This window comes from Salmo salar, chromosome 02, assembly GCF_965601325.2.
Source record: "Salmo salar chromosome 02, fSalSal1, whole genome shotgun sequence".
Classification (NCBI taxonomy): Eukaryota; Metazoa; Chordata; class Actinopteri; order Salmoniformes; family Salmonidae; genus Salmo; species Salmo salar.
Genome location: NC_138292.1, coordinates 33,290,392 through 33,313,730, shown reverse-complemented (window position 1 = coordinate 33,313,730; position 23,339 = coordinate 33,290,392). Strand labels below are relative to the sequence as shown.

At 42.8% G+C, this 23,339-nt stretch overlaps 1 protein-coding gene across 1 annotated transcript; it reads right to left on the bottom strand.

Moving 5' to 3' along the window:
* Positions 1 to 230: 230 nt before the first annotated feature.
* On the bottom strand, positions 231 to 23,104 carry LOC106580187 (ankyrin repeat domain-containing protein 34A). The gene is made up of 2 exons (XM_014160974.3): positions 22,830 to 23,104; positions 231 to 3,535 (listed from the first exon to the last, which is right to left on the bottom strand). The coding sequence occupies exon 2, from the start codon at positions 3,439 to 3,441 to the stop codon at positions 1,843 to 1,845; it is 1,599 nt and encodes a 532-aa protein (XP_014016449.1). The 5' UTR covers positions 3,442 to 3,535; positions 22,830 to 23,104; the 3' UTR covers positions 231 to 1,842.
* Between the last annotated feature and the right edge of the window lie 235 nt (positions 23,105 to 23,339).

The following is a 23,339-nucleotide window of genomic DNA, read 5'->3' as shown; positions in this document are numbered from 1 at the left end:
AGACTAGTATGGAAAATATTTTGTACCCTGTGATTCTTGCCATCACAGAAAATGAAGCACATAATTTTTTTGAAGAAATATCAAAATTAACGGAGATTGATTGATTCTTGATACTGAAAGTACAGTATTATCAATTTTATGAATACATTTCTTATATCAAATTGACATGACAAATCTCATATTAAAGAGACATGACAACTAAAGGTTGTTTTAATTCACTTATGAACATTTAACAAATATTTATTCCACAATCAAGTTACAATCAAGTTCAAACGTGAAAATAGATTACATATTAGAATCTACATTTCTATTTCCTAACAGGCATACAAAAATATTTATTTTTTGTTTGTATTTCTCTTAAACTTCAAGTAACCTACATACAGTTCAATCAACAGGAGGTCAATATTAAACCTTGTAGCACATAAACATTATTTCATTAAAGACAAATATTTCAAATGGAAGCGGGACAAGCGGTCACGATTGTAAGCTTGGTAAACATTTTCAAACTCTTTTTCTCTTAAATCTCACCCTATACAAATGTGACAATCTAAATGTGTAAGTAATTGTAAATGTTATGTTCTTTGAGCCTCACACTCTCCCTTTTGGCAAATCAGTGTACAGTAAATGTTAAGAAGTGCTTCAGATTGCTTTCAATGTCAATTTGTAAAGACAACTTCACATCCACCCTAGATGAAGGAAATCCATTGACATTATAGTACAGCATATTGCACATGGACATATTTCATAAGCAAATTAGGTTTGTCTTATCTTTACATTATTTACAGTTAATATGTGCTAGGAGCTCTTTCCATGTGCAAAGGCATAGCACCAATGTGCAATTATTTGAGGTTAATTCTTCTAAAAGCCATCTTACAGTATTCACACACTTCAATGTATACAAACATGCGTTCATGGGATTTCTTTGGAATTTTGTATGAAATTAATTGCCATTCAATCGACTTTTCTTTTTTTAAATCAATTGATAATAATATTATTACAGTGTGATACTCATAAAGGGTCCCACATGCTGATCCCACTGTAGTTGTCAGGGTAAGTCAGGCGTGTGGTTTGACCATATAGCCAAAATAGCTCTCTAAAACACAAAATCTCAAGTGATTAAAAGGTGAAGGCAAATAAGTGAAAGTAGATAACAGAAACAATACAATGACATTGAAATCTTCGGGAACTATGTCTTGAAAACTATTTCATGGAATGCAGCATCATTCTCCCCCAAACAAACCCATCAACATGAGAGCATTTTAGGGTTGAATTTTGATGTTTTAAAGCAGCTAATGCAAGAATTGAAAATCGGGAAGACAGCACATTCAGAATAACAATTCAAGGTAAGCTGTTGCTAGCATCTCTACTGTTGATTTGTCCTTTTGACCTAAAGTGTCATAGATAGATAAGGTGACTGATTTCAGAGGGGACGAAAATGTCTTCAGCACACGGAACAATAGGCATGACATTGGTGCACATTTTGCGGTGTGTAAACATCTAAAAACACAGAAATATGTTTCTATTTCTCTTGACTGCAAATAGTATATTAATAAATAATTTGAGGAGAAATGAAAAGAACATCTCCTGTAAACCATATTACTCAATCAACCAGCTTTCTGTGACAGAAAGGAAACACAACAAATTAAAATAGGTCACCTAAAAATAAAAATAACCATCTGCACTTGACACAGAACAAGGATGGGACTGAGGCCTCACTCTGAATGAGCCAAATTCATGTTAGTAGTCCTGGTTTAAGAACTGGTTGAGGAAAATGGTGGACTAACTAGATAGATGTGATCCACCACTGTACCCCCAACTTGCCCTCACATGTCCTTTTAGTATTCAGTCCCCGTTGGACTCAATTACCTTCTCTGTAAGGATCTCCTGGAAGGTGGAGAGCTGTTTCATCTGTTCCGTCTGCATGGAGTGCCTCCTCATCAGTTTCTTCTTCATCTTGAAGTCTGGGCCTCTCTTGGGTGAGGCAGGGGCAACTGGAACCAGGATCTTCGGACCAGAGTGGATGGGGGAAGTGGGCTTGCCATTGGCCCGGATGTCTGGGATGGGCCGGTGGGGGTTGACATTGAGTGGGGGCAAGAACCCGGGGCGGGTGTGGGAGATGTGGTCCAAGAGGAGGGTGCCTGAGCCTCTGCGCTCCAGGAGGCCGGAGGGCCGTCTGCGCATGGTGATGGGGGAGACAGAATTGGGGATGCTCTCAAGGGACTCCCGGGAGGAGGTGGTGAGCAGAGAGAGGGGCGAGGCATTATACTTCCTCCGCTCCACCGACACGCGCCCCGAGTCTGGAGATCCAGGGATGGACTCAGGACACAGGTGTGTGTCTGACTCATAGTGCTCCATACGGGTAAGTTTGGGGTGAGCCAGGGTGCGTAAAGCCACCGCCCCTGGTCCGCCTGTATTTTCCTGAGACTCAGGCGCGGTGTTCCTGCGGTACAGGATCTGGTGCTGTTGGACTTTGTCGGCCCAGGAGGAGCTACAAAGGGCTGCGCAGTCCTCTGAGCAGGATCGGTCAATGAGTTTGGGTGAGCAGGGGTCGTGTGTTTCGATGCTGTGCCGACGAGACAGGAGAGGCCTGCCAGGACCCGATATTGACAGACCATTCATCTCAGTGATGATCCTACCCCCACCTTCCTCCTCCAGTCCACCATCAACCTCCTCCTGTGGGACCCTGCTGAGCACTGAGGGTGCTACCAGTCCCCAAGGCTCCGAGTTGAGCCTCTTCAGGAGTTTGCGGGGGTGCGGCCTTTTCTCCCCTAGGGTTCTAGTGGAGGGTAGGGGTAAAGCTGATGTTAACGCAAAGCTGAAGATACTGTCCTCCTCCTCAGCTTTCTCTGCTGCTGGGGAATTGGAGGTCTGGATCACCACCTCTGAGGGCGACATGCAGGCCATGGGCGAGAGCTTGTCCACCACCCCTGGTGATGGGGGGGAGTTGAGGTACTGCTTGGTCTTCTTGGTACCCGAGGGTGATGTGTCAGTGGTGATGATGATCACCTCCTTGCCCTTGGCCTTGCAGGCATCCAGCAGGACCTGGAGGGTGTCTCGGTCACCTCTGTTGATGGCATGGACCAGGGCGGAGGAGCCTGTGTAGTCCTTGAGGCTGGGGTCAGCTCCATTCTCTAGGAGCAGGGACACCACCTCTTTGCCCGCCTGCTCGACACAGGCATGCATCAGGGCGGTCCGCCCAGACTTGTCTGGGATGTTGGGATCGGCTCCTTTCTCCAGGAGGTAGCGCACCATCCTTTGGCGGCTCTGGGGGTCCTCGTAGCCAGCCAGGCAGGCAGCAGAGATGGGGGTCTCGCCCCGCTCGTTGCCTTCATTGATGTAGGCGCCCCCTTCCAGGAGGAGCCGGGTCAGTCGCAGCTTGCCCTGGAAGACGGCTTTGAGAAGGGCGTTCCCCTCCGTATGGAGGGCTCCTCCATCTCCCATGGTGCCTCTGGCACCTCTTCCTCCAGTCAAACCTGCTACACCCAGCTAATTAGCTTAGCGCTGACTGGCCATCTTGAAGAGGAAGCTGGTGAACCTGTAAAGAAAAACAAAGAGTTGTCATAGAAGACTAAAAGTACAGTACAGACAGGCAGTGCTGAAAGGTGGTTAAGATGGTTAGTTTGGTTGGTCTGCACATCTATCTAATGTCTAGTATGCAGCGGTACAACAGTTATACTGCATTACCAATGCAATCTCAGAGTGACTGCAATTGAAACCTTTGATATGACACGTGTCTGTAAGAGCAAGACAGGGAGTGTTTGGATAGCCATCTCATGAGTTGAAATTACAAAAAGATGGAGCACCCATCTGGTGTAACAAAAACATTTTAGACAGGGGAAAGGGAAAGCACTTTTTCTCCTTCAAGATTGACAACATTTCTGCCATGATGGTTGTATGCATGATACTGGTCCTTGACTGCACTGTGCTAAGATTGGCTTATTTTACTAACTTTCCTGGTATTCCTAAACTATAACTATGCAGAGTTGAATAAAGTATACAGAAAATACACGAGCTCTGAAGAACGCTTCCAGAAAATTGGAACGGAAATGGCGCCACACCAAACTGGAAGTCTTCCGACTAGCTTGGAAAGACAGTACCGTGCAGTATCGAAGAGCCCTCACTGCTGCTCGTTCATCCTATTTTTCCAACTTAATTGAGGAAAATAAGAACAATCCTAAATTTCTTTTTGATACTGTCGCAAAGCTAACTAAAAATCAGCATTCCCCAAGAGAGGATGGATTTCACTTCAACAGTAATAAATTCATGAAATTATTTGAGGAAAAGATCATGATCATTAGAAAGCAAATTACGGACTCCTCTTTAAATCTGCGTATTCCTCCAAAGCTCCGTTGTCCTGAGTCTGCACAACTCTGCCAGGACCTAGGATCAAGGGAGACACTAAAGTGTTTTAGTACTATATCTCTTGACACAATGATGAAAATAATCATGGCCTCTAAACCTTCAAGCTGCATACTGGACCCTATTCCAACTAAACTACTGAAAGAGCTGCTTCCTGTGCTTGGCCCTCCTATGTTGAACATAATAAACGGCTCTCCGGATGTGTACCAAACTCACTAAAAGTGGCAGTAATAAAGCCTCTCTTGAAAAAGCCAAATCTTGACCCAGAAAATATACAAAACTATCGGCCTATATCGAAACTTCCATTCCTCTCCAAAAAATTGAAAAAGCTGTTGCGCAGCAACTCACTGCCTTCCTAAAGACAAACAATGTATATGAAACGCTTCAGTCTGGTTTTAGACCCCATCATAGCACTGAGACTGCACTTGTGAAGGTGGTAAATTACCTTTTAATGGCATCAGACCGAGGCTCTGCATCTGTCCTCATGCTCCTAGATCTTAGTGCTGCTTTTGATACCATCGATCACCACATTCTTTTGGAGAGATTGGAAACCCAAATTGTCTACACGGACAAGTTCTGGCCTGGTTTAGATCTTATCTGTCGGAAAGATATCAGTTTGTCTCCGTGAATGGTTTGTCCTCTGACAAATCAACTGTACATTTCGGTGTTCCTCAAGGTTCCGTTTTAGGACCACTATTGTTTTCACTATATATTTTACCTCTTGGGGATGTAATTCGAAAACATAATGTTAAATTTCACTGCTATGTGGATGACACACAGCTGTACATTTCAATGAAACATGGTGAAGCCCCAATATTGCCCTCGCTAGAAGCCTGTGTTTCAGACATAAGGAAGTGGATGGCTGCAAACTTTCTGCTTTTAAACTCGGACAAAACGGAGATGCTTGTACTAGGTCCCAAGAAACAAAGAGATCTTCTGTTGAATCTGACAATTCATCTTGATGGTTGTACTGTGAAGGACCTCGGCGTTACTCTGGACCCTGATCTCTCTTTTGAAGAACATATCAAGACTGTTTCAAGGACAGCTTTATTCCATCTACGTAACATTGCAAAAATCTGAAACTTTCTGTCCAAAAATGATGCAGAAAAATTATTCCATGCTTTTTTTACTTCGAGGTTGGACTACTGCAATGCTCTACTTTCCGGCTACCCGGATAAAGCACTAAATACACTTCAGTTAGTGCTAAATACGGCTGCTAGAATCCTGACTATTACTCCAGTGCTAGCCTCCCTACACTGGCTTCCTGTTAAGGCAAGGGCTGATTTCAAGGTTTTACTGCTAACCTACAAAGCATTACATGGGCTTGCTCCTACCTATCTTTCCGAGTTGGTCCTGCCGTACATACCTAGACGTACGCTATGGTCACAAGACGCAGGCCTCCTAAATGTCCCTAGAATTTCTAAGCAAACAGCTGGAGGCAGGGCTTTCTCCTATAGAGGTCCATTTTTATGGAATGGTCTGCCTACCCATGTGAGAGACGCAGACTCGGTCTCAACCTTTAAGTCTTTACTGAAGACTCATCTCTTCAGTAGGTCCTATGATTGAGTGTAGTCTGGCCCAGGAGTGTGAAGGTGAACGGAGAGGCTCTGGAGCAACGAACCGCCCTTGCTGTTTCTGCCTGGCTGGTTCCCCTCTCTCCACTGGGATTCTCTGCCTCTAACCCTATTACAGGGGCTGAGTCACTGGCTTACTGGTGTTCTTCCATGCCGTCCCTAGGAGGGGTGCGTCACTTGAGTGGGTTGAGTCACTGACGTGGTCTTCCCTCTGGGTTGACGCCCCCCCCCCCCCCCCCCCTTGGGTTGTGCCATGGCGGAGATCTTTGTGGGCTATACTCGGCCTTGTCTCAGGATGGTAAGTTGGTGGTTGAAGATATCCCTCTAGTGGTGTGGCGGCTGTGCTTTGGCAAAGTGGGTTGGGTTATATCCTGCCTATTTGGCCCTGTCCGGGGGTATCATCGGATGGGGCCACAGTGTCTCCTGACCCCTCCTGTCTCAGCCTCCAGTATTTATGCTGCAGTAGTTCATGTGTCAGGGGGCTAGGGTCAGTCTGTTATATCTGGAGTATTTCTCCTGTCTTATCCGGTGTCCTGTGTGAATTTAAGTATGCTCTCTCTAATTCTCTCTTTCTTTCTCTCTTTCGGAGGACTTGAGCCCTAGGACCATGCCTCAGGTCAACCTGGCATGATGACTCCTTGCTGTCCCCAGTCCACCTGGCCGTGCTGCAGCTCCAGTTTCAACTGTTCTGCCTGTAGCTATGGAACCCTGACCTGTTCACCGGATGTGCTACCTGTCCCAGACCTGCTGTTTTCAACTCTCTAGAGACAGCAGGAGCGGTAGAGATACTCTCAATGATCGGCTATGAAAAGCCAATTGACATTTACTCTTGAGGTGCTGACTTGTTGCACCCTCGACAACTACTGTGATTATTATTATTTGACCATGCTGGTCATTTATGAACATTTGAACATCTTGGCCATGTTCTGTTATAATCTCCACCCGGCACAGCCAGAAGAGGACTGGCCACCCCTCATAGCCTGGTTCCTCTCTAGGTTTCTTCCTAGGTTTTGGCCTTTCTAGGGAGTTTTTCTTAGCCACCGTGCTTCTACACCTGCATTACTTGCTGTTTGGGGTTTTAGGCTGGGTTTCTGTACAGCACTTTGAGATATCAGCTGATGTAAGAAGGGCTATATAAATAAATTTGATTTGATTTGATACTAAATAATTAATAATTTGGTGCTTGAAAGTGAGATTATCCAAAGATCTGCAAGTGTGAGATACAGAAAGATGAGGCAATGACTCAAACATTTTTTTTTAATTCTGATATCCAACAGGATGTGAAGGTGAATTGACTTGTCTAGACTTTTACATGACTACTAATACTGATTTAATTTCAAAAAAAGTATTTTCTGTGACTGAAAATCAACATAATGTTCTTGGAATATTAATTCTACCAAACCTTCCTCTAAGTAATCTATTTGAATGATCTCAAACTATCGATTATTATCCACCAAATAGACAACAACAAAAAATCCAGCCACAGCTTTCACCGTGACCCAAGAGGAGGAGGGACTGGCTGCCTGTGGCTCACCAGTGAGTCCCAACCCACCATTTGGGATCTAGTGATCTATTTGGATGGAGAGAAGGAGATGCATCTTGTGCAGTGAGAAATAAACAGCTGTCTAGCTATGAAGGAGCATCCCCCCGTATGTCAGCTGGGATATGTAGTTCTATTCCAAGGTGATTCAACATGCCCTGTTCATGTTAATAAACAACTCTATTTCATAACCCAGGTGAACAGCGAGCATGGGGACAGACAGTAGCTATACAAACCGAAACAGAGTGTAATCATCTGGGTATAATAGAGAAGTAGTTAGTGGTGGTTGTGGGGAAGGGAGTGGGGGGAGCCAGAATGAAGAGGGAAGATATTATTGGTTTATTTCTGTTCTTCATTCCCCCTGAGAGTAGCAATATAACCACCAACCTCACATGAAATACCTTGAGAGACTCATGACTTCTGTTACAGCATTATTATAAGCCAGAGTCTTTCTTTGGCGGTGTTGAAACACATATTGAGACGTCTAACTAACCATCCCTAAGCGTGCATATTATAATACACACTGTAAAAATAGAATGTCTCAAAACACCATGATTGTGTAATGAAACCATGAAAAGTAGTGCACCTAAACTGAGATCTGGTGGTTGGAGGGTGTTTGAATGTAAACCTAATGTAAGTGTTTCAATACACAGAATTAGTTTGACACGTGTTTTAGAGAGAGGAAATTGAACCAAAAGAGACGGTATCTATTCTGCACTAAACAGGACTTGAAACAACAAAATAGTGTTTTCAATATTTTCTGTTAGCACTTAATTTTAACAGTGCAGCATTCACAAACACAGCTTAATTTGAGTGAGTCGGAGTCAGTCTTTACAATGATTAGGGCTCGGCCTTTCTTTCATTCAGACTGTGCTCAATATATTCAATTACATTTCATCCATCCACCCCTTTTTATTATGGCCTATCTGCCTAAATAATTCTGTTGGGAATCAATGGCAGTTTAATAACAGTTGTTACTTTGTCATTACTGGCTTGCTGCCAGGGGACTCCGTGGGTGGAGTGGGAAGCAGTTGACAGGTGCTGAGTTGAGACGGGCTGAGGGAGAGGCTCTCGATCCTGAGAATGTGGCTACGAGGCTGCCACCTACCACTTTCTCTCTGTGTGTGTGTGTGTGTGTCTGTGTGTGTGTGTCTGTGTGTGTGTGTGTGTGTGTGTGTGTGTGTGTGTGTGTGTGTGTGTGTGTGTGTGTGTGTGTGTGTGTGTGTGTGTGTGTGTGTGTGTGTGTGTGTGCGTGCGCGTGCGTGCGTGCGTACGTGCGTGCGTGCGTGTGTGCGTGTGTGTGCGTGGGCATCTGTGGGTCTGACACCATGCTAAAGACCCAATCTGTTGACTGGGGCTGAAGGCAACTTGACAATCCACAATGATCTGCATCAAAGTGGATGACGATCCACAATGATCTGCATCAAAGTGGATGACGATCCACAATGATCTGCATCAAAGTGGATGACGATCCACAATGATCTGCATCAAAGTGGATGACGATCCACAATGATCTGCATCAAAGTGGATGACGATCCACAATGATCTGCATCAAAGTGGATGACGATCCACAATGATCTGCATCAAGGGGATTGATGCCTTTGAAACAATGTAGTAAAGTATTATTACGGTTATTGGATTGACCACCATTATAGATTATTAGCGTTTCAGAATTACAGAGAGAGAGACTCTCCTTTCTCTATATATTGTTCCTCTACAATACTAAATAAATAAATTGTTGAAGACTCCAGCCACCCAGGTCATAGACTGTTCTCTCTGTTACCGCACAGCAAGCGGTACCGATGCGCCAAGTCTGGAAGCAACAGGACCCTGAACAGCTTCTACCCCCCCAAGCCATAAGACTGACAAATAGTTAGTCCATCACATACGCTGCTGCTACTGTTTATTATCTGTCACTTTATTCCTAATTATATGTACATATCTACCTTAATTACCTCGTACCCCTGCACATCCACTAGGTACTGGTAGTCCTTGTATATAGTCAAGTTATCATTACTCATTGTGTATCTACACTGCTCAAAAAAATAAAGGGAACACTTAAACAACACAATGTAACTCCAAGTCAATCACACTTCTATGAAATCAAACTCTCCACTTAGGAAGCAACACTGATTGACAATAAATGTCACATGCTGTTGTGCAAATGGAATAGACAACAGGTGGAAATTATAGGCAATTAGCAAGACACCCCCAATAAAGGAGTGGTTCTGCAGGTGGGGACCACAGACCACTTCTCAGTTCCTATGCTTCCTGGCTGATGTTTTGGTCACTTTTGAATGCTGGCGGTGCTTTCACTCTAGTGGTAGCATGAGACGGAGTCTACAACCCACACAAGTGGCTCAGGTAGTGCAGCTCATCCAGGATGGCACATCAATGCGAGCTGTGGCAAGAAGGTTTGCTGTGTCTGTCAGCGTAGTGTCCAGAGCATGGAGGCGCTACCAGGAGACAGGCCAGTACATCAGGAGATGTGGAGGAGGCCGTAGGGCAACAACCCAGCAGCAGGACCGCTGTGCAAGGAGGAGCAGGAGAAGCACTGCCAGAGCCCTGCAAAATGACCTCCAGCAGGCCACAAATGTGCATGTGTCTGCTCAAACGGTCAGAAACAGACTCCATGAGGGTGGTATGAGGGCCCGACGTCCACAGGTGGGGGTTGTGCTTACAGCCCAACACCGTGCAGGACGTTTGGCATTTTCCAGAGAACACCAAGATTGGCAAATTCGCCACTGGCGCCCTGTGCTCTTCACAGATGAAAGCAGGTTCACACTGAGCACGTGACAGACGTGACAGAGTCTGGAGATGCCGTGGAGAACATTCTGCTGCCTGCAACATCCTCCAGCATGACCGGTTTGGCGGTGGGTCAGTCATGGTGTGGGGTGGCATTTCTTTGGGGGGCCGCACAGAGGTAGCCTGACTGCCATTAGGTACCGAGATGAGATCCTCAGACCCCTTGTGAGACCATATGCTGGTGCGGTTGGCCCTGGGTTCCTCCTAATGCAAGACCATGCTAGACCTCATGTGGCTAGAGTGTGTCAGCAGTTCCTGCAAGAGGAAGGCATTGATGCTATGGACTGGCCCGCCCGTTCCCCAGACCTGAATCCAATTGAGCACATCTGGGACATCATGTCTTGCTCCATCCACCAACGCCACGTTGCACCACAGACTGTCCAGGAGTTGGCGGATGCTTTAGTCCAGGTCTGGGAGGAGATCCCTCAGGAGGCTATCCGCCACCTCATCAGGAGCATGCTCAGGCATTGTAGGGAGGTCATACAGGCACGTGGAGAAAACACACACTACTGAGCCTCATTTTGACTTGTTTTAAGGACATTACATCAAAGTTGGATCAGCCTGTAGTGTGGTTTTCCACTTTAATTTTGAGTGTGACTCCAAATCCAGACCTCCATGGGTTGATAAATTGGATTTCCATTGATTATTTTTGTGTGATTTTGTTGTCAGCACATTCAACTATGTAAAGAAAAAAGTATTTAATAAGATTATTTCTTTCATTCAGATCTAGGATGTGTTATTTAAGTGTTCCCTTTATTTTTTTGAGCAGTATATTATTACTTGTATTATTATGTGTTTACCTTTTCTATTATTTCTCTATTTGTTGGGAAGGGCATTGTTGGGAAGGGCCCGTAAGTAAGCATTTTACTGTTACTGTCACGTCCTGGCCAGTATAAGGGTTAATTGGTATTGTAGTTTGGTCAGGACGTGGCAGAGGGTATTTGTTTTATGTGGTTCAGGGTGGTGTTTTTGTACTAAGGGCATTTGATTTAGTATTCCGGGGTTTTTGGGCACTGTTTGAGATTCACGTATTTCTATGTTGATCTAGTTAGTTGTATGTCTATGTTTGGTTAATTGGGGTGGACTTCCAATTGAAGGCAGCTGTGTGGTGTTGCCTTTGATTGGAAGTCCTATATTAGTTGGGTGTGTTTGTTTGTTTAATTGTGGGAGATTGTTCCGTGTTTAGTGTGTGTAAACCTAACAGGACTGTCAGTGTATCGTGCGTTCGTTTTTGTTATTTTGTATGTTCGTTTTGGAATTTATTAAAAGTTCAAAATGAACCATCTCAACTCTGCTGCATATTGGTCCTCATTTTCCGATGATGATTTCGCCATATCGTCCTCCGACGAAGAAATCCCTGACAGTTACTCCATACCTTTTGTTCACAAAGCATGTGACGAATAAGATGTGATTTGATTTGATACTATACATACAGATGTAGGATCTTAATTTGAGCCAGTTTGCTACCGCAGTAAAATAATCTTGCAGCAACAGGACATTTTCATTATTATTAAGATTATAATTAATGGATATTTTTATGGGGGTTGAATTTTTTTTGGTTTGGGGTAAATCACGTTTGAAATTTCAAAGTGGAAATTACAAACGTTAGAAGCTTTTTTAAAACTCAAATACACTACAAGTTTGCATATTTTCTGGGTAACCTAAATATTGAGTGGCTTTCGTCAAGCTGTCCAGTCAAGAAAATGCTTCAAACTGTAACCAGTGCCTGCAACCTGGTTCCGGTTATCAGTCAACCTACCAGAGTATTTACAAACAGAACAGGAACTAAATCATCCACTTGTATTGATCACATCTTTTCTAATGCTGCAGAAATCCACTCTTAAGCAGTATCCACATCCATCGGATGTAGTGATCATAATATAATAGCCATATTTAGGAAAAACAAAGTTTCAAAGACGACCTAAAATAGTGTATAAGTGATCATACAAGAGGTTTTGCAATGATTCCTATGTTGAAGATGTGAAAAATATTTGTTGGTCTGATGTGTCCTGACGCTGCACTTAAATAATTTATGAAATTGCTTATTCCTGTTACTAATAAGCATGCACCCATTAAGAAAATGACTGTAAAAACTGTTAAATACCCGTGGATCGATGAGGAATTGAAAAAAATGTTGGTTGAGGGGGATGAGGAAAAAGGAATGGCAAAATGTCTGGCTGCACAGCCGAGTGGCAAACGTACTGTAAATTAGGATTGATATGACTAAACTTAACAAAAAGAAGAAGAAATTGGACTATGAACAAAAATAAATGATATAAAGAATGATAGTAAAAAGCACCTTAAATTAAATTCTGGGCAAAAAGGCAAACTCGGCTGCATCATTCATTGAATCAGATGGCTCATTCGTCACAAAACCCATTGATAATGCCAACTACTTTTTCATTGCAAATACAATATTATTTCACAGTAAACAAATTAACAACAGACTTTAAGCACACTTAAAAGGAAGGGCATTCAACATATACGGATGGCACTTACACAAATGACTGATGATTGGCTGAGAGAAATTGTTAATAAGAATCTGCTGCTGGAAAAACGTATGTGTTATGGCTTTACATCCCCTGCTATATTGTGGATCGAGAGTTACCTGTCTAACAGAACACAGAGGGTGTTCTTTAATGGAAGCTTCTCCCATATAATCCAGGTAGAGTCTGGCATTCCCCAGTTCAGATGTCTAGGCCCCTTACTTTTTAAAATCTTTACCAATGACCTGCCACTGGCACTGAGTAAAGCCTGTGTGTCTATGTATGCTGATGACTCAACATTGTACATGTCAGTTACCATAGCAGGTGAAATCACTACAACATTTAACAAAGAGCTGCAGTCAGTATCAGAATGGGTGGCAAGAAATAATCTGGTCCAAAAATAATTGTATTTAGGACTAATCATTCACTAAATCCAAAACCTCAACTAAATCTTATAATGAATAATGTGGAAAATGAACAAGTTAACGAGACTAAACTGCTTGGTGTAACCATGGATTGTAAACTGTCATGGTCAAAACGTATTGATGCAACGGTAGCTAAGATGGGAAGAGGTCTGTCCATAATAAAGCACTACTACGCTTTCTTGACATCGCTATCAACAAAACATCTACTACAGGCCCTAGTTTTGTTGCACCTGGACTACTGTCCAGTTATGTGGCCAAGTGCCACAAAGAGGGACATAGGAAAATTACAATTAGCCCAGAATGGAGCAGCACAGCTGACCCTTAGATGCACACAGAGGGCCAGCATGTCAATCTCTCCTAGCTCAGGGTGGAGGATAGATTGACTGCATCACTGCTTGTCTTTGTGAGAGGTATTGAAATGTTGAAATCACCGAGCTGTCTGTTTAAGCAACTAGCGCACAGCTCAGACACCTATGCATACCCCACAAGATATGCCACCAGAGGTCTCTTCACTCTCCCCAAGTCCAGAACAGACTACAGGAAATGCGCAGTACTACATAGAGCCATTACTACATTAAACTCCGTTCCACATCATGTAACTCAGTCAAGCAATAAAATCAGATTTAAAAAACAGATACAACTACACCTTATGGAACAGTGTGGACTGTGCAGAGACACACACACACACATAGGTGCACACACAGCATTCACAAACACATGCTAACACACGCACTCTACACAAACATGCAGTTGAAGTTGAAAGTTTACATATACCTTAGCCAAATACATTTAAACTCAGTTTTTCACAATTCCTGACATTTAATCCTAGTAAACATTCCCAGTCTTAGGTCAGTTAGGATCACCACTTTATTTTAAGAATGTGAAATGTCAGAATAATAGTAGAGAGAATGATTTATTTCAGCTTTTATTTCTTTCATCAAAATCCCAGTGGCTCAGAAGTTTACATACACTCAATTAGTATTTGGTAGCAATGCCTTTAAATTGTTTAACTTGGGTCAAATGTTTCGGGTAGCCTTCCACAAGCTTCCCACAATAAGTTGGGTGAATTTTGGCCCATTCCTCCTGACAGAGTTGGTGTAACTGAGTCAGGTTTGTAAGCCTCCTTGCTCGCACACGCTTTTTCAGTTCTGCCCACAAATTTTCTATAGGATTGAGGTCTGGGCTTTGTGATGGCCACTCCAATATCTTGACATTGTTGTCCTTAAGCCATTTTGCCACAACTTTGGAAGTATGCTTGGGGTCAATGTCGATTTGGAAGACCCATTTGCGACCAAGCTTTAACTTCCTGACTGATGTCTTGAGATGTTGCTTCAATATATCCAGATAATTTTTCTACCTCATGATGCCATCTATTTTGTGAAGTGCACCAGTCCCTCCTGCAGCAAAGCACCCCCACAACATGATGCTGCCACCCCCACGCTTCACGGTTGGGATGATGTTCTTCGGCTTGCAAGCCTCCCACTTTTTCCTCCAAACATAACGATGGTCATTTTGGCCAAACAGTTCTATTTTTGTTTCATCAGACCAGAGTACATTTATCCAAAAAGTACGATCTTTGTCCCCATGTGCAGTTGCAAACCGTAGTCTGGCTTTTTTATGTCAGTTTTGGAGCAGTGGCTTCTTCCAGGTTATGTCGATATAAGCCTCGTTTTACTGTAGATATAGGTACTTTTGTACCTGTTTCCTCCAGCATCTTGACAACGTCCTTTGCTGTTGTTCTGGGATTGATTTGCACTTTTCGCACCAAAGTACGTTCATCTCTAGGAGACAGAATACGTCTCCTTCCTGAGCGGTATGACGGCTGCGTGGTCCCATGGTGTTTATACTTGCGTACTATTGTTTGTACAGATGAACGTGGTACCTTCAGGCATTTGGAAATTGCTCCCAAGGATGAACCAGACCTGTGGAGCTCTACAATTTTTTTTCGGCGGTATTGGCTGATTTCTTTTGATTTTCCCACGATGTCAAGCAAAGAGGCACTGAGTTTGAAGGTAGGCCTTGAAATACATCCACAGGTACACCTCCAATTGACTCAAATGATGTCAATTAGCCTATCAGATGCTTCTAAGGCCATGACATCATTTTCTGGAATTTTCCAAGCTGTTTAAAGGCACAGTCAACATAGTGTATGTAAACTTCTGACCCACTGGAATTTTGATACAGTGAATTAAAAGTGAAATAATCTGTCCGTAAACAATTGTTGGAAACATTATTTGTGTCATGCAGAAAGTAGATGTCCTAACCGACTTGCCAAAATTATAGTTTGTTAACAAGAAATTTGTGGAGAGGTTATAAAACGAGTTTTAATGACTCCAACCTAAGTGCATGTAAACTTCCGACTTCAACTGTACATTTTAATATTGTTATTTTGCTCTATTATTGATTTCAATCAAATAACATAAAATGTTATTTGTCACGTGCTGAATACTACAGGTGTAGACCTTACAGTGAAATGCTTACTTACAAGCCCAAAATAACTGTTAAGTAAAAAACAGATAAGTCAAAAATAAAAATAACAAACAATGAAAGAGCAGCAGTAAAACAACAGTAGCGAGGCTATATATAGGGGGTACCGGTACAGAGTCAATATGTGGGGGTCACAGGTTGGTTGAGGTAATTGAGGTAATATGTGCATGTAGGTAGAGTTAAAGTGACTATGCATAGATAATAAACATAGAATAGCAGTAGTGTAAAAGAGGGGGTGGGGGGTGGGGGGTGGACAATGCAAATAGTCTGGGTAGACATTTGATTAGCTGTTCAGGAGTATTTTGGCTTAGGGGTATTTTATTATTAATTTAACCTTTATTTAAGTAGGCAAGTCAGTTAAGAACAAATTCTTATTTACAAAGACAGCCTACTCCATCCAAACCTGGACAACGCTGGCCCAATTCTGCACCGTCCTATGGGACTCCCAATCACAGCTGGATGTGATACAGCCTGGAATCGAACCCGCAAAACACCAGTCTCAACGTTAACAGTGAAGAGGCAACTCCGGGATGCTGGCCTTCTAGTCAGAGTTCCTCTGTCCAGTGTCTGTGTTATTTTTCCCATCTTAATATTTTCTTTTTATTGCCCAGTCTGAGATATGGCTTTTTCTTTACAACTCTGCCGAGAAGGCCAGCATCCCAGAGTCGCCTCTTCACTCTTGACATTGAGACTGGTGTTTTTTGTGGGTACTATTTAATGAAGCTGCCAGTTGAGGACTTGTGAGGCGTCTGTTTCTCAAACTAGACACTCTAATGTACTTGTCCTCTTGCTCAGTTGTGCACCGGGGCCTCCCACTCCTCTTTCTATTCTGGTTAGGGCCAGTTTGCGCTGTTCTGTGAAGGGAGTAGTCAATCATTTTCAAATAAATTTAATGTTCAATCAATAGAGTCATATTTTGTTACTTGTAGGCTACTATCTGTAATGTATCTCAATATATTTCATGATGTGTAGTCTAACATGTGCGCAAGGATGTGCCAAATTGGGGATTTAGTGCATTTTTATTGGGTAAGCATTAGAATAAGCCGCCTCAATATTTGCAGTCATAGGTGGTATCTTTATAATAGCTGATCCGTCGTGGGTATTGTGAAATAATTCTAATGTTATTAAGGTAAGAGTTTAATAGAGAAAGCTGACTCGAGAGCAGAGTTCCCTTTCTTTCGATCCAATCAGTATCGACACATGCTCCAACGACGCACTCTGCTTCGTGTATTGGGAAACGCATGTTACATATTCGGCTGCATCATTAAAACACTTGTAAACCTAAATGCCATCGCTGTCGGTAAACCGGCCACAGGTGTATTGTGTGGGTCTGGGCAGGTTTTTTCCCACAGTAGACGAGGGAGAGAGAGCTGTCTTGTCTAAGATCTATGGACTCCAGCTCAGAGGCACTAGTCATTTCTGCCAAGATGGATCAGGAAAACAGGCACAGCGTGAGCGCTCCAGTCAGATAACGATGATCAGCGGGTTTCATGGAGCTGCTAATCGAACATAGTTGCAGCATGCGAGTCCCCGACACAGATTCCTTCCCTGAGATCTCTCAGTGATTCACACCAAATGTTGTCTTGAAAAGATAGCTATTTTTTGTTTTCTTTCCCTGTCATACTGTGTTTATTTAGGCATGTCAAATGAGAAGTTTTAATTTTTTACAACCAAATCTACCCAAAAAATATGTAAATAGAGGGACCAGACAATTGTTTTGTGATTTCACGTTTTAGAGAAACTTCCCCAAACAGCAAATCAGTTCCTTATCCTTGATGTGTAGTTTTGGGCCCCGAAAAAAAACATGAACGCTCCAAAAACACCCAAATACATCATTTTAGAAACTGCAAAGCGATCAGTCTAGTGACGCAGGTCTTCAGATGTTTTACATGTGAAATTGTGTCATTTCGAACTTTATCCACAACGTTTGGCTATATTCCATTTTGTTGCGACTCGAACAATACCTCCAAAGTCCATTTACAGGTAGGCCTAACTGCCTAAATAAAGTAAACACTTGAGTAAATTAGGGATACAATGTATATTGAAAGCATGGTGTTGTCGCCCAGAATCCTATTAAGACACTATATGTTGGTACAGTATTTCCTTTTTTTGTAAAGTTACCTGTAGCAGCAGGCTACACGGAAAATGGAACTGCTTGAGAAGGCTCGAGTCGCAAAAAAGGGAATGTAACATTGCGGATACATTCCGGAATGACACAACTTCAGATGTACAACATCTAAATAAGGGAGAGCCGCACACTCTTGGAGCTCAGATGCAAAAATGTAATATCCAACGTTTCGACAGCCCTGATACCCTGATGAAGACAGCTCGGCTGAAACGTTGGATATTACATTTTTGCATCTGAGCTCCTAGAGTGTGCGGCTCTCCCTTATTTTCAAGTTGTCTAACCCGCTAGCCAGCACCTCGCCTTAATAGGTGTGCGTTTATTTTTCTTCTAGATTGTACAACATCTAAATACCTTCATTACTATGCTGAGAGCTTTGCTGTTTCTAAAATTATGTAATTGGGTGTTTTGATAATTTTTCAGGGCCCCCATAATACACAAGGGTGAGGAAGTGATTTGCAGTTTGTGGTAAATTCCTCTGAAACATGTGAAATCAAAAAAAAAAATTGCATGGACCCTTCTATAACATGCCATTTACATAAAAAATAGAGATTTGGTTGTAAAAAAATATTTAGGTAGAACCTGCTGCAGCTGCAAACACACACACGCCAACTCACATAGTGCTGTCATGATTGTCGCCCCCTCTGAGCGTCCCAGTTTGACCCCTAGCTCTGGGCTGTGGAAAGGAGAGGAACGACAGGGGGGTTGACATCGATCCTCCCGCAATTTGCCAACCAGACTCCTCACTTCGCACTCCCACTCTGATAAGGGAGGCAGTAGAAGCTATTTCTGGCTGGGTAGTTTCAGCTATAGAATGACATTTATCATCCTAGCTGCTATCTATCACTGCAGCTTCAACTGACGTATTGCCTTAATCTAGGTAGATAGCGCATCCACTAATCCACTAAAACCTCATATTGTTCGCGCATTACATCTTGATAATCTATTGGCAAAAACAACATCTTTCATGCACAGCACAACAGCAAAAGGTAATTGATAAGCAGTTGATTTATTTTTTTATTTCATACTGTTGTTGTGTTGAGTACCTACAATAGGTCTGCAGTAACTATTTATTGATATCCCCCTTAAAACATATTTCAGGCTACTCAGTCTGTTGAGTAGATTGCTATCCTTTTTATCCAAGGACTAGTCTTTAGTCCTAATATATCAGTCTGTGCTTTTCATACCCATTTCTTTCCCCATCTCTCGACAGGTCTCTTCATTATTGCTCTTCCTCTGGCCTTCAGTTTATATCCTCTCTGTTGTTTGGTTTACACACATTTATCTGTGTGACTCTGGAGCAAATGTAACTTCTCAAGTCTGGGTCTGTCTGGGTTTCTAAAACGGAGTGTGCATCTGACTGCATGCATGTACAGTGCCTTCGGAATGTATTCAGACCATTTGACTTTTTCCACATTTTGTCATGTGACAGCCTTATTCTAAAATGTATTAAATTGTTTTTCCCCCTCATCAATCTACACGCAATACTCCATAATGACAAAGCAAAAATCAATTTACATAAGTATTCAGACCCTTTACTCAGTACTTTGTTAAATCACCTTTGGCAGTGATTACAGCCTTGAGTCTTCTTGGGTATGATGCTACAAGCTTGGCACACCTGTATTTGGGGAGTTTCTCCCATTCTTCTCTGCAGATTCTCTCAAGCTCTGTCAGGTTGGATGGGTTGCGTTGCTGCACAGCTATTTCCAGGTCTCTCCAGAGATGTTTGATTGGGTTCAAGTCCGGGCTCTGGCTTGGCCACTCAAGGACATTCAAAGACTTGTCCCGAAGCCACTCCTGCGTTGTCTTGTATGTGTGCTTAGGGTAGTTGTCCTGTTGGGAAGTGAACCTTCGCCCCAGTCTGAGGTCCTGAGCGCTCTGGAGCAGGTTTCCATCAAGGATCTCTCTCTGTATTTTGCTCTGTTCATCGTTCCCTCGCTCCTGACTAGTCTCCCAGTCCCTGCCTCTGAAAAACATCCCCATAGCATGATGCTGCCACCACCATGCTTCACCGAAGGGATGGTGCTAGGTTTCCTCCAGACGTGACGCTTGGCATTCAGGCCAAAGAGTTCAATCTTGGTTTCAGCAGACAAGAGAATCTTGTTTCTCATGGTCTGACAGTCTTTAAGTGCCTTTTGGCAAACTCCAAGTGGGCTGTCATGTGCCTTTTACTGAAGAGTGGCTTCCGTCTGGCCACTCTACCATAAAGGCCTGATTGGTGGAGTGCAGCAGAGATGGTTGTCCTTCTTGAAGGTTCTCCCATCTCCACAGGGGAACTCTAAAGCACTGTCAGAGTGACCATCAGGTTCTTGGTCACCTCCCTGACCAAGGCCCTTCTCCTCCGATTGCTCAGTTTGGCTGGGCGGCCAGCTCTAGGAAGGTGGTTCCAAACTTCTTCCATTTAAGAATGATGGAGAACACTGTGTTCGTACCCTTCCCCAGATCTGTGCCTCGACACAATCCTGTCTCTGAGCTTTCCGGACAATTCCTTCGACCTCATGGCTTGGTTTCTTCTCTGACATGCACTGTCAACTGTGGGACCTTATATAAACAGGTGTTTTCCTTTCCAAATCATGTCCAATTAATTGAATTTACCACAGGTGGACTCCAATCAAGTTGTAGAAACATCTCAAGGATGATCAATGGAAACAGGATGCACCTGAGCTCAATTTCGAGTCTTATAGCAAATGATCTGAATACTTATGTAAATAAGGTATTTCAGATTTCTAACAACCTGTTTTTGCTTTGTAATTATGGGGTATTGTGTGTAGATTGCTGAAGATGTTGTTTTTTTCATCCATTTTAGAATAAGGCTGTAACATAACAAAATGTGGAAAAAGTCAAGGGCTCTGAATACTTTCCGAAGGCACTGTATGTGTGTCTTAGTTAGTGTGTAAAACCTTATGTGTGAGTACATGTACATCAATCTGTGTGTGTGTGTATTTGTATATGTAGGTGGGCAACATTATTAAAACCCCCCCACCCCATCACAAAGAGCTTGTCGTTCATCATCAGACCTCTTTCTCACACACTCTCTCTCTCGTTCTCTCTCTTTCTCTTTCTCTGTCTCTCTCTTTCTCGCTCTCTTTCTCTCTCTTTCTCTCCTTCACTATCAGCTCACTGACTCATTATCAGCTAGTCATGCATTTCCATCTGCTCTCAGAAGAGACAGTGTCATGGCGGAGACTGTCAAGACTGAGTACTCTAGAGTAGAATAGAATATTCCTCCTATGACATGTCTGTCCCCTGGTGTGCAGCTGCACCGTGTCAAGAACTGACATCACCCCAACACCCATTACTATAATTGGCACCGTTGTACCCCCTGATCTGCCATCCTGGTATCCCATCTCAGGTGAGTTGTGCATGTCAGAATGTGCCACACTTCCTGTTAGAAAGATGGATGTGATGGCATACAGCACTGACAGTGCCCTCAATTGGCCCTCTAGACAGATTATTCATAATTCCAGGTTTGTGGGGGTGGATGTGACCTACACCTAACCTTTCCTGTCCTGCATAGGAAGCCTGTAAGAAGCGATCCTCCTGTCATAGTTGTCTTATGCCCTTGTCCCTTAGTGAACCTACTGTTTCTGAGTAGATACTGCAGTGCTCTCTGTAACATTTACAAAACCCATAGTTCAGTAGCTATACAGCTAATTGCTACAGTACATATGCTATTAATCAATATCTCTATGTGAAATACATTTAAAGATATATATAATGCAGCAGTATAATGATTATTCTCTGGAACATGAATTACAAGGGAAGTTGCTGCGTAGAATGTGAATTCGTAATACAAGCAAACATCGTTTCCAAACGTTTCATATTATTGTTTCCAAGAACCTTAATCAAGTGTATATGTATACAATTCTACAATATCATACAAGCCTAATAGCAAAAGATTCAGCGAAAGTCTTCGGTGAAATGTTGCATGAAACTAACTTAAATCCTTTCCAAACTACGGTCGCTGTCCATGGTGCTGATTCAGTCGTTCTGCCGGACGCCAACCTTACTAGAACTGAGAAAAGCAATGTAAAGGAATTCATGCTTTCAATTCAAGTTAGTGATGTTGTTAGTAATATTGAATGAAACCGAGACAGCATCCTATGTTATCATATCGGCTCCAAGAAAATCTAATTCAAAACCTGTTTCGGTGACCAATCACTACGTCAATTGGTTTTCTGACGTATTGCTTCTAATATTGAACCAGCAGGGAAGTTATACTATTCCAGGCAACTGCGCCAGTAAAAAGAAACAGCCGTTTCCACAGTCGGTTGATATAAAACATGTTTCTCCACACTGAATGTAGCTTAGCCTATGCATTAGTACAGCAGAGATAATTAATACGACCTAAGTTACATCGCTGCATGTATTGCCTTTCTCACACACAGAATATGTAACTGACTGTCCGCTTCTCTTTTTGCCACATTCCATCATACGGCTGCATCTGATCTTATAGGACCGCAATAAGCCAAGTGCCAGAATTTCATGACAATGCAGATGGTTCATGATTTAGGTTACAGGGGTTGCCTCTCAGGCAATAAAGGTGCTGCTTATAATATGGAAAAAAATTGTGACAGCAATTCTGAATCAGCTGAATCTATTTGCTTTTTGTAGCAGTTTATTGATTAGTCTTTGCATATAGTGGCTCAACAAATCTGATTACAACTGCCAAACGAATCGTGTTCGTTGCTTTGCGGGATTTTAGGCTATAGAGCATCTCTTACCTCTTACTCAAATATGGTAAGAAACAATTAATTGGAAAATCGGAATAAGTTCAGTTGAATTGCAATTTTTTTATTGTTGGTCTTTCATCAAATTCAACTTGTTTCTTTTTTTCACATGGACTACCTAAACACTGTTCTCAGTTCATGTCGATATTGCTTTGTCAAGCCATTTTGTCATTGCATTAACCACTCATAGGAAATTATTTAATGGATACAAATATTTATGCAATCTACAATATGCAAATGTCGCCTTCTATCACCATGCGCTGCAAACACGATTTAAGGAGGAAACATAAATCCTTACCATGGATGAAACGCGTTTAATTCAGATCCATTTAGCATATGTTTTTTTCTGATATAAAAGCCAGACTTTAGTCTGTAATATCCCCCAGATATTGTGTTAACGTCGAGCCTCTCTCCCCCTCCCCCTCTTACCCCGTATCTCTCCCGCGACCACTAGTTTAGAAGACGCGGAGCGTCGCAGCAGGGGTGGGGAGTGGGTCGCGTGGTGGGAGTGAATAGGAACGCGGTGGATATGTTGCGCGCAGACGATGCGCTATGATGATCCCTGCGCTTGACAGACAGGTAAAGAAACATGAGAGAGGGAGAGCTGCTGTATATAGACATCATGTGCAGGAACGATATGACTGTTGTTCACTCAAACAGTAGCCTATACAATGTCTTTGGTGTCTTGATAGGCCCACAAGTTTCCACACAGCCTGTTATATCAACAAAGGATAGGCTATATTTAAACCTGATTGAGCTGTAAGTATGGACTCAATATTGTCAGTTTTGTGCTTATGACACTATTCCT